Genomic DNA, 12,641 nt, shown 5'->3' with positions numbered 1-12,641 from the left:
CAAAACATGTATATTATCAAGTGTGAAACAGATTGCCAGTCCAGGTTGGATGCATGAGACAAGTGCTCGGGGCTGGTGCACTGGGAAGACCCAGAAGGATGGGATGGGGAGGGAGGGGGGAGGGGGGATCGGGATGGGGAACACATGTAAATCCATGGCTGATTCATGTCAATGTATGGCAAAAATCACTACAATACTGTAAAGTAATTAGCCTCCAACTAATAAAAATAAATGAAAAAAAAAAAAAGAATCTAAAGAGTGGATATATGTATATGTAAAGCTGATTCACTTTGATGTACAACAGAAACTAACAACACTATAAATCAACTAGATGTCAATAAAAATTTTTTAAAGTACTAGAGAAACTAGTACTATAGAGAAACTGCTACAAAACATATTATGGAGACAGCTGCGAAATATGAATTATAGATAAAAGAACTGTATCAATGTTACATTTCCTGTTCTATGATTATGTAAGAAAATATTTCTAGGAAAAACTCACTGAAGTATTAGAGGGTAATGGAGCCTAAACATATCTGCAAATGAGGCAAATATAAAAACTTGGTGAATTTAGATGGGCCTATGGTAATTCTTTGTTCTGTTCTTGAATTTCCTAAATTAACAGGATTTCAAAATAAAAAGATTTTTTAAAAAGTTATATAATGAAACATGTACAAATAAACTTACTGTCTTCTGTGGTTCGGATCTTTCCAATTTGACCAAAAATGACATTAGCAGCGGATAAACAGTGTCTGGCTTCCATAAAGCATTGCTGTTGCAGAAATAAGAATAAATTCAATTATCACAAACCTTATTTGCAATAGATACTTGCATAGTCTCTTAATATGGGAAAAGCTATAAATTCAGGTAAAAAACACTACTAAGGAGACCCTCTATGGTAACTAAACAAGAAAGTCTATAAGATATGTCTGAGTATTATTTGGTTAAAAAACTATCTTAAAGATTAAAATGACAATACCCTCAAACTCTTAATAATCCAAACTGCCTGGAAAAATACCTGCTGATTGAAAATCAGCTCCCCTCCAGTAATCATCAGCAGAAAAGAACGGCTATCATCCTAGTGTCCTACCATGCCTCCGCGTCCTTTAAGCTTCCGTCTAAATAGCCGAGTTCTCTGCATGAACAACTTTTAGACCATTTACATTCTGTCAAAGACTGGAAGATTTCATCTTTCTCAGGTTTAGAGATCCCTTTTAAATACAATCATTCAAAGGCAAACAGGATACATTTTGATAAGAGATTCTGTCTTCTGAAACCTTTCCAATTTTACATATAATGAGGCTCCCCAGCAAGTTTTGAAGTCAACAGATTTCCACAGACGAACTCTGTGGAACTGCTTTACCGACAGTTGAAGACTTCACAGTTCAGACGCGGGCATGGCAAGCTTCGCAAACCCTTGGAGAAGATCTCGTTACTCACTTCACATGTGTCATGTATGTCACAGGGATACTCAGCAGAAGTACCAAGTTAAAAGTCCAAATTCTAGTTGGAAGCCACCCTTGTTAAATATGTCTACTTCATATGAGTAACACTGATTTTGCCAAGGTGGTTTTTAACAGTTGACTATGACTTTAAAGTATCAGCACTCAATGTATCTCCCCATTACGGTAAATTCAGAAGCCATCTTGAGAACAGCTGGGTACCATGTGTAGTACTAGACCAGCAGTCTCTACAGATCAAAATATTGGTATTAAACCTCAAAAACCAAAAGAAAGTTACAGTTAACATAAAGAAGTTTTAATTGTTGCCCTATAACTTCTTATTCATTATCACTTCAGCACTGTCCAGACTGGTTATCTGAAAGTAACCACTGTCAGAACTAACAGTGAGTGCACATGGGGTCCTCTACGTGGCTGGTAAATGTGGGACTTTAGCACCTGCAAGGTAGGGACTCAGTATGTAGCAAAACCTCATGGAACCAGATGAAATGACAGTGATATAAATGACAATTGTATTAAAAAAAAAAAAAAAAAGGCTCAAACCTCTCTTTGCATTATAACTTAGCTAGTTGGAAGAAAACTTACAAAACACTTTGGTAAAAAAAGAAAAAATACAAGCACAGGGTGGGGAGGTACTCGTGAAATTTACTGCATGCTCTACATAAGCAATGCTTAACAACTTTATAAACTTGTAATTACACTTTAATATCTGGATATCTTAGTACAATTACAGTGAATAATTTTAAAGTTGCTAAACAAAACAAGAGGCCTCTGGGAACTATTATAAAAAAAAAAAAGATGCCACAAGCAGAAGCACCAGGTAAGTTCTGATGATCACAATGAAATGAATCCATGAGATTTAGATTTAACTGAATGGTCTGATACACACAGTAGCGTTACTTACACGCTTGATCTTAGACCAAAGTCCTAGAAGCGATGCTGTAGTCACCACAGCCCTTTCTCTCCTGCTAATAGCTTTTCTGAATGAAATTCTGTGGGACAATACTTTAAACACAGGGCGCGTTTATAGAACCAGCACTAACAAAACACTTAGAAAGGATAACAGGCCCAGGAAGGATACAGCAGCAGATAAACACAGATCTAAGAAGGAACTCTGATAAGCAAAGAATTACCAAAGTTTCAGAGGCATGTGAATTCAAAATACAAAGAAAATTATTTCTGTTACTGAGATATTGAGAATTAATATAAAATCTGGCTGGGAAAGGAGGCTTTAAAGTGTTTTAGCATTAAAAATTCTTGTAAGAGCTAAAAAATTTAGGTCAATTAAGAATATATATACATAAAAAAATAAAAATACACATAATTCAGAATAATTCTGAAAACAACGAAGAAGCTCTAATTTGTCCTTGTGTAATACTCTAGGAAAAAATATAACAACCTAGAACTCTGGAATTGAGCAAGACATTCCCAACATAGAATAAGTTTCACAAAGGAGTTAATTCTAAAGAATAACTGAAAGCATCACATGCTTCTATCAAAGCCCACATTTAACAGTCAACTTCCTCAGACAAATTCTCACACTTGCCAGATTACCAATGCATAAAGATAAAGTTAAATCTACAAGATAAAATCTGCAATTTAAGGTAACATTTCACTAAAACAGAGATAGCCTGCCTGTATCAAAAAAGAATTGGTCTTAAGCAACATGTAGGACATGATAAAATTATTTTAAGATTCAAAAGGATTACTGCAACAAAAAGCTACAAACTTTAGTACACTGGCAAACTGGACTGCATTTTTCTATTTAGTTTACATCATAAACTACAAGCTATCTGTTTTTAAAAGATGACATTTTCAAGGTTTTTCTCGGTTCTATTTTTACACACACTAACTGCTCTGAGAAGCTTACCTTATTGATGTAAAATTGCGACAAGGTAGCAGCATTAATAGCCCACTCCATAGGATGGTAGGCGTTGTGCTCAAGCTGGCGTTTTAGGGTACTGTGGCAGTAATGGGCGGCCTTCTCAAACATTTCCATATGCTGGTAGACTTGAGCCAGGTAATACAGATTATGAGTGTAAACCTTCTCAAATCTATAAAGGAAAAAATATCTCTGTAACAGTGTATAATTTATAAGGAACTTTCAAATCTATCAAATTTATAAGGAACTTTTTATCTTGAACCTCCAGTTCGTATGACTACTGTATCTGACAGATTAGGAAACTAGGCCCCAGATATAAACAGGGTAATGCATCCAGAAAGTGGCAAATGAAGGTTTTAATTCCCATCAGAACCCACATTTTATAACCTTTGCCTTGAAAGAGAAAACACTGAGCAATCGCCTCAAACACACTATGTGGAAATACCTGTGAGGGCTGATTTCTATACCTGCTCACCTTTTTGATCTCTCCTGTTCAGGAAGTTTCTCTTCTTCAGGAAGAAAATGCTCAGCAGGGTCAAGAGGAGGACTCCCAATCTGCAATCAATGGAAAAGAAACTAAATTTTTACTGTAAACACCACCTCCTCTGGAGGAATTTGAGAAATCAAACTTTATTTTATTTTAATTTTTACTTCATTTTTAACTAGTTCATTTTCACATACTATCCAAGAAGTAACTTCTTAACAATATTCTTAGAGTCAAACAAATTAAAGAGAGAATACATACAAGCTCACACTTAACAATACTTTAATTGCTGCTCGGGAGAACTTCAAATACACTTAAAAAATATTTCATTTTTAGAGATGTATAATTCTATAGGTATCTTAAGTCTTAATCTTCTCACAAACAAAAGCTCTTCTGAAAACTGACATAAGCATGGTGTATAACAAAATGTACATACGTCCTCAAAGCAATATTGTTCCAAGCGGACCACCAGTAAAAATCAAAGTTTCCGATATTTTTTCTAATACTGTCAGGGGGACAAGGAAAGCACACACAGATCACCCCCCTTTCAACACAGGGGAATTAAAGTCAGTTATTCCATCGTTTAATTACCTTGGGCAAATTACCCCATCTCTTGTTATGTTTCCTCATCCATAAAGTAAGGATAATAAACATCTACCTCAACAAGTAGTTATGAGGATTCACTGAGTTAATACATATAAAAAACATATAATCTCATCTGAGGTCTTCCAAGAAAAGCAGAACTTAACCACTGCCTCATTCTACTTCCGGAAGGGCAGGCTCGTCTGCTTTAAACTGAATTCACTAAACTTCAAATAGCAACCATGGTTTCCATTAAAAAAAAAAGTGATCTTATATTCTGGATGCAAACACTAAAAGGATCACAACTTCTGTTCCTAGTACTTACAAAAAGTAAAAATGGCTAAGACAGGAAGTAAGGCCTAAGGCAAACAAAATATTCTTCAGAAACCTCCTTAACAATTTTGAGGGCTGTTTTGAATGCTTAGCCCTGTACTGACGAGAGGAATTAATGTATTTTTTATGTACATACTATATCACACTTCATACTGTAACACAAACCAGTTTTCGAGTCAAACCAGTCTCTTAAATTAAAAGGAGGTACAATTAAGAACAAAGAATTCTGCTACGTGTTTTGTTTTTATATTAATACTAGTATTTAATGAAATACAGGCAAATAACGTGTTTTGTTTTTATATTAATACTAGTATTTAATGAAATACAATCTTCACATTTTAAACTAACAATGTCATGTGTAAGACTATGATCCTAAATTCATAAAGGAAACAAACATCAATCTGGCTTTGTGAGGCTCTGCCCTTAGCACTTTATAAGGAAATTTTAAAAACTAAGTTAGAATATCCACAGCTTTTAAAATTCAATTTGGTGATATATTCCTCAGGAAAAGTGTTAATGGCCTAAAAATGAACATTCAAAATGTACGTTACACTAATCAAAAATGGTCAGACAATCTAAAAAAAAAACATTTTCTGAAAAAACAAACACACAGCTTAGAGGCACATGAAAACATGCTCAGAACTGTTTTTTAATAATTATTTAAAAAATTCAACTCAGAATTAAAAATAAGACATGATCGCAAACCACTCAGAAAACCCATCATCAAAATTTCTACAAACAATAAACGCTAAAGAGGGTGTACAGGAAAAGGAACACTTCTACACTGTTAGTAGCAAAGTAAATTGGTACAACTATTATGAAAAGGAGTACGAAAGTGCCTTTAAAACGCTAAAAAAACACAGCTGCCATATGACCCAGCAGCCCCACTCTTAAGAGTCTCTGGGAGAGACATGGACTTTGAAAAGACACAGGCACGCAAATGTGCCCCGCAGCACCTTTTCCAACAGCCAAGACGTGGAAGCAACGAATGTTCATGGACTGACGAACAGATAAGGAAGTGGAACATGTTCACAATGCAACCTGACTCAGGCATGAAACAAGTAATCATGCCAACTGCCAGAACCTGTGTGAAATAGAATCCTACTACATGAAGTCAGAAAGGCATAAATTTTATATCACTTGCAGGTATAATCTGCACACCCCGTGAACTAATTGGGGAAACAGATTCAGACACTTTAGAACCAAACTTATGGTAACAACAGGGGAAAGAAGCGGGAAAGGGATAAATTAGGAGCTTGGGATGAACAAATACAATCTATTACCCATAAAACGTAATTAGCAACGTGATATTCTACAAAGGAAGACCTAATTAACACTCTTTAGTAACCTATATGGGAAAAGAATCTGAACATACAAAGATGTATGTATATGTGTAACAGGAAGATTCTGTACACCTACATCACCCACATGTATTTAAAAGTTACTCCAATAAAAAACATTTAATACAAAAGAGAGCTACCCAAAGGCAAGTTCTGGGGTGCTTCTTCTGGGGCATTCCACTCTACAACCCCAAAGCAGGACTTGCTCTAAGGTTCAATGTCGGCTTGCGGGGGGTGAGGGGGAGGGGGGCGGGGGGACACAGGACTGGGGATGAAGAAATGCTGCCCACCTGTGGCCGCTTCAGGCAACAGCAACTTCAAAACTATTGCCTCAGTTCAGTTCACTTCAGTTGCTCAGTCGGGTCTGACTCTTTGCCACCTCATGGACTGCAGCACACCAGGCTTCCCTGTCCATCACCAACTCCTGAAGCTTGCTCAAAGTCATGTCCATCGAGTCGGTGATGCCATCCAACCATCTCAGCCTCTGTCGTCCCCTTCTCCTCCTGCCCTCAATCTTTCCCAGCATCAGGGTTTTTTCAAATGAGTCAGCTCTTCGCATCAGGTGGTCAAAGTACTGGAGTTTCAGCTTCAACATCAGTCCTTCCAATGGATATTCAGGACTGATTTCCTTTAGGATGGACTGGTTGGATCTCCTTGCAGTCCAAGGGACTCTTAAGAGTCTTCTCCAACACCACAGTTCAAAAGCCTCAGTTCTTCGGCACTCAGCTTTCTTTATGGTCCAACTCTCACATCCATACATGACTACTGGAAAAACCATAACCTTGACTAGACAGACCTTTGTTGGCAAAATAATGTCTCTGCTTTTTTATATGCTGTCTAGGTTGGTTACAGCTTTTCTTCCAAGGGGCAAGCTTCTTTTAATTTCATGGCAGCAGTCACCATCTGCAGCAATTTTGGAGCCCCCCAAAATAAAGTCTATCAGTGTTTCCACTGTTTCCCCATCTATTTATTATGAAGTGATGGGACCAGATGCCATGATCTTAGCTTTCTGAATGTTGAGGGGTTTTTTCCATTTATTTTTATTAGTTGGAGGCTAATTACTTTACAATATTGTAGTGGTTTTTGTCATACATTGACATGAATCAGCCATGGATGTACATGTATTCCCCATCCCGATCCCCCCTCCCACCTCCCTCTCCACCCGATTCCCCTGGGTCTTCCCAGTGCACCAGGCCTGAGCACTTGTCTCATGCATCCAGCCTGGACTGGTGATCTGTTTCACCCTAGGTAATATACATCTTTTGATGTTGTTCTCTCGAAACACCCCACCCTCGCCTTCTCCCACAGAGTCCCAAAGTCTGTTCTGTACATCTGTGTCTTTTTTTCTGTTTTGCATATAGGGTTATCATTACCATCTTTTTGAATTCCATATATATGCGTTAGTATACTGTATTGGTCTTTATCTTTCTGGCTTACTTCACTCTATATAATGGGCTCCAGTTTCATCCATCTCATTAGAACTGATTCAAGTGAATTCTTTTTAATGGCTGAGTAATATTCCATGGTGTATATGTACCATAGCTTCCTTATCCATTCGTCTGCTGATGGGCATCTAGGTTGCTTCCATGTCCTGGCTATTATAAACAGTGCTGCGATGAACACTGGGGTGCACGTGTCTCTTTCAGATCTAGTTTCCTCGGTGTGTATGCCCAGGAATGGGATTGCTGGGTCATATGGCAGTTCTGTTTCCAGTTTTTTAAGGAATCTCCACACTGTTCTCCATAGTGGCTGTACTAGTTTGCATTCCCACCAACAGTGTAAGAGGGTTCCCTTTTCTCCACACCCTCTCCAGCATTTACTGCTTGTAGACTTTTGGATAGCAGCCATCCTGACTGGCGTGTAATGGTACCTCGTTGAGGGTTTGATTTGCATTTCTCTGATAATGAGTGATGTTGAGCATCTTTTCATGTGTTTGTTAGCCATCCGTATGTCTTCTTTGAAGAAATGTCTGTTTAGTTCTTTGGCCCGAATGTTGAGTTTTAAGCCAACTTTTTCACTCTCCTCATTCACTTTCATCAAGGGGCTCTTTAGTTCTTCGCTTTCTGCCATAAGGGCGGTGTCATCTGCATATCTGAGGTTATCAGTATTTCTCCCAGCAATCTTGATTCCAGCTTGTACTTCATTCAGCCCAGCATTTTGCATGATGTACTCTGCATAGAAGTTAAATAAGCAGGGTGACAACATACAGCCTTGACGTACTCCTTTTCCTATTTGGAACCAGTCTGTTGTTCCATGTCCAGTTCTAACTGTTGTTTCCGGACCTGCATATAGATTTCTCAGAAACCAGGTCAGGTGATCTGGTGGTCCCATCTCTTGAAGAATTTTCCAGAGTTTGTTGTGATCCTCACAGTTAAAGGCTTTGGCATAGTCAATAAAGCAGAAGTAGATGTTTTTCTGGAACTCTCTTGCTTTTTCAAGGATCCAACGGATGTCAGCAATTTGATCTCTGGTTCCTCTGCCTTTTCTAAATACAGCTTGAACATCTGGAAGTTCACGGTTCACGTACTGTTGAAGCCTGGCTTGGAGAATTTTGAGCATTACCTTACTAGTGTGTGAGATGAGAGCAATTGTGAGGTAGTTTGAGCATTCTTTGGCATTGCCTTTCTTTGGGATTGGAATGAAAACTGACCTTTTTCAGTCCTTTGGTCACTGCTGAGTTTTCCAAATTTGCTGGCATATTGAGTGCAGCACTTTCACAGTATCATCTTTTAGGATTTGAAATAGCTCAACTGTTGAAATAGGGATTCCATCATCTCCACTAGCTTTGTTCATAGTGATGCTTCCTAAGGCCCACTTGACTTCTCATTCCAGGATGTCTGGCTCTAGGTTGATGATCACACCATAGTGATTATCTGGGTTGTGAAGATCTTTTTTGTACAGTTCTTCTGTGTATTCTTGCCACCTCTTCTTAATATCTTCTGCTTCTGTTAGGTCCCTACCATTTCTATCCTTTATTGTGCCCATCTTTGCATGAAATGTTCCCTTAGTATCTCTAATTTTCTTGAAGAGATCTCTAGACTTTCCCATCCTACTATTTTCTTCTATTTCTTTGCACTGATCACTGAGGAAGGCTTTCTCATCTCTCCTTGCTATTCTTTGGAGCTCTGCACTCAGATGGGCATATCCTTCCTTCTCTCCTTTGCCTTTCCCTTCTCTCTCTCCTATTCACAGCTATTTGTAAGGCCTCCTCAGCCAGCCATTTTGCCTTTTTGCATTTCTTTCCCTTGGGGATGGTCTTGATCCCTGCCTCCGGTTCAATGTCACAAACCTCCATCCATAATTCTCCAGGCACTGTGTCTATCAGATCTAATCCCTTGAATCTATGTCCTAGGGGAAGAGAATATTTACAAGCACTTGTGGGCTGTGTATGGTACCTGTGCTCCAATATTTCCAAGAGTAAGTAAGCAAAAAGAAATAAACACGGGGCACACTTTCAGGAAGACAATTTCAACACGTAAGTACAACTCACAGCGTTTAAAAAAAAATAAAGCACTTGCAAATATAGGAGACATGGTGAATTATTAGAGACATGCAAATCACAATCAAAGATATCCCCTTCTTAGTGGGCTAACTAGCCATAATCAAGACATCTCCAGACAATAAAAGCTACAACGGACTAAGATAAGGGGACCCTCCTCTGTGCTGCTGAAATGTCCATGGTAACAGCCACCAGAGAGAACAGTGAAAAGGACCTTTAACAACAGTAAAAGTACAGCTGCCAAATATTCAGTCCTACTCTTCAGAGTATGTGAACCACAAACCAGGCCCCGAAAAGACGGGCACCCAAACACGCACTACAGCACCACTTATAACAGGCAAGACATGGAAGCACCGAAATATGCATCACCAGAAGAATTGATAAGGAAGAGGAACATACAATGCAATCTGAATGAAGCATAAAAAACTGTACACACAAATTGCTAAAACACAGCTGAACCTAGAGATAATCCTACAAGGTGAAGTAAGTCAGAATTAGAAAGGCAAAAATCATTTGCAATCACTTATAAGTGCAATGTAAACAAGCATACCCATGAACTAACTGGAAAGCATAAAAAGACTGGAGAGACTTGAAAACTACATTTATGGTAACCACAGGGGAAAAAAGTGGGGCAGGGATAAATTAGAAGGATGGGATAAACAAATACAAATCATTACCTACAAAGCACATTATCCAAAAAAAGAAAAAAGAATAACAACTCAACACTCTGTATTAACCTATCTGGGAAAAGAATCCGAACAAGTATACATATATATGGAAATACTCTTCAAGAAATGAGAATACCAGACCACCTCACCTACCTCCTGAGAAATCTGTATGCAGGTCAAGAAGCAACAGTTAGAACCAGACATGGAACAACAGACTGGTTCCAAAATGGGAAAGGAGTACATCAAGGCTGTATATTGACACCCTGCTTATTTAACTTCTATGCAGAGTATATCAAATGAAATGCCAGGCGGGATGAAGCACAAGCTGGAATCAAGATCACTGGGAGAAACAGCAATAACCTCAGATATGCAGATGACACCAACCTTATGGCAGAAAGCAAAGAGGAACTAAAGAGCATCTTGATGAAAGTGAAAGAGGAGAGTAAAAAAGCTGGCTTAAAACTTAACATTCAAAAAACAAGGATCATGGCATCTGGTCCCATCACTTCATGACAAATAGATGGGGAAACAATGGAAACAGTGACAGACTTTATTTTCTTGGGTTCCAGAATCACTGCAGATGGTGACTGCAGCCATGAAATGAAAAGACACTTGGTCCTTGGAACGAAAGCTATGACCAACCTAGACAGCATATTAAAAAGCAGAGACATGACCTTGCTGACAAAGGTCAGTATAGTTAAAGCTACGGTTTTTCCAGTAGTCATGTATGGATGCGAGAGTTGGACTATAAAGAAAGCTGAGTGCTGAAGAATTGATGCTTTTGAACTGTGGTGTTGAAGAAGACTCTGGAGAGTCCCTGGGACTGCAATGAGATCAATCCAGTCAATCCTAAAGGAAATCAGTCCTGAGTATTCATTGGAGGGACTGATGCTGAATCTGAAGCTCCAATACTTTGGCCACCTGATGCCAAGAACTGACTCATCCTGATGCTGGGAAAGATTGAAGGCAGGAGGGGAAGGGGACGACAGAGGATGAGATGGTTGGACAGCATCACTGACTCAACGGACATGACTTTGAGCAAGCTCCGGGAGTTGGTGATGGACAGGGAAGCCTGGCGTGCTGCAGTCCATGGGGTCACAAAGAGTTGGATACGAATGAGCAACTGAAATGATGTATATATCTAACGGGAAAAGATGCTATACAACTAAAATACACAAAACATGTGTTTCAGTGTTACTCAAAAAATAATAATAATACAAGAAAGTGGTAACAAGGCACAAGTTTCTGGGTGATACTTCTGGCCCACTGCATTGTAATTTAAAAACCCAAACCAGGACTTGCTCTAAGGCTCTGTCAGCTTGCCAGGGTAACCAGAGCTGAGAAAGAAGAAATGCTGCCACCTTGTGGCCAATCCCCACAATAGCAACCTGAAAACTATTTCCTAAAGGGACAGAAAGAATACTCACAAGCACCGGCGGGTTTTATGTATATGGTACACGCTCCATAATTTCCAGAAGTTAAGTAAGGGAAGACAATTAAACCCAGGAAACACTTTCAAGAAGTCAATTTCAACAGGGAAACACAACTCGAAGTGTTTAAAAAAAAAAGCACCCACAAACATACACCCTGTGGTATATTATTAAAGACATGAGACTCAAAACCAGGTATACCTTTGCATTGTTCAAACTGGCCACAATCAAGAAGTTTACACACAGTGACTGCTACAATGGGGTTAAAAAAAGGAGATCTTCCTATGTTGCAGCGGAAAGGTCAATGGTAGAAGCCACTAGAGAAAACAGAGAGAACAGTATGAGTGCTTGACCAGCAAAACCACAGCTGACGATGATCTGGTAGTCCCACTCACAGGAGTCAGTGCACAGCAAACCAAAACTCGAAGAAACACGGGAACTCGAAGGTGCTCTTTAGCACCTGTTACAAAAACCAACACACAGAAGCCAAAAAAATTTTCCATCGACGAATGGATAAAGAAGAAATGCAAATATTCACAATGCAATCTGATTCAGGCATGAAAAAGAATGTGATGACGTCAATTTCTGGGACCTACCTGAAACTAGAAATAATCCTACTAAGTGAAGTTCAGCAAGATTCAGAAAGGGAAAAATCATAAGACATCAATTATAAGTGCAATTTACAGACACACCTATGCACTAACTGGGAAAACATAAAGGAGTCAGAGACTTGAAAATCAGCGGGAAAGGGATAAGTTAGGAACTTGAGATGAACAAAATCTATTTCTAAAAAACAGATAATAAGGCATGATATCTAGCATAGAAGGTCTAATCAACACTGTGTAATAACCTAATTGGGAAAAGAACCTGAACATATGAAGACATATGTCTATGTGTAACATGAAAAATTCTGTTCACATACAACACACGAAACATTTAAATCTCACTCCAATAAAAAATAAA

The 12,641-nt window shown here is 38.6% G+C and overlaps 1 protein-coding gene across 1 annotated transcript in view; it reads right to left on the bottom strand.

Annotated features, from left to right (window-relative positions):
- LOC122709069 (kinesin family binding protein) overlaps window positions 1-12,641 on the bottom strand; it is a 61,106-nt gene that overhangs the window by 14,584 nt on the left and 33,881 nt on the right. Inside the window, exons 3-5 of the mRNA XM_043926143.1 lie at window positions 3,818-3,897; window positions 3,331-3,514; window positions 688-772 (exon numbers count right to left, since the gene is read on the bottom strand). Coding sequence (XP_043782078.1) covers window positions 688-772; window positions 3,331-3,514; window positions 3,818-3,897 — 349 coding nt within the window. The remainder of the gene's footprint in view (window positions 1-687; window positions 773-3,330; window positions 3,515-3,817; window positions 3,898-12,641) is intronic.

The sequence above is a fragment of the Cervus elaphus genome, chromosome 15 (assembly GCF_910594005.1).
Source record: "Cervus elaphus chromosome 15, mCerEla1.1, whole genome shotgun sequence".
NCBI classification, from domain to species: domain Eukaryota; kingdom Metazoa; phylum Chordata; class Mammalia; order Artiodactyla; family Cervidae; genus Cervus; species Cervus elaphus.
The sequence above is the reverse complement of the archived record's forward strand: the minus strand, read 5'-3'. Positions and strand labels throughout refer to the sequence as shown.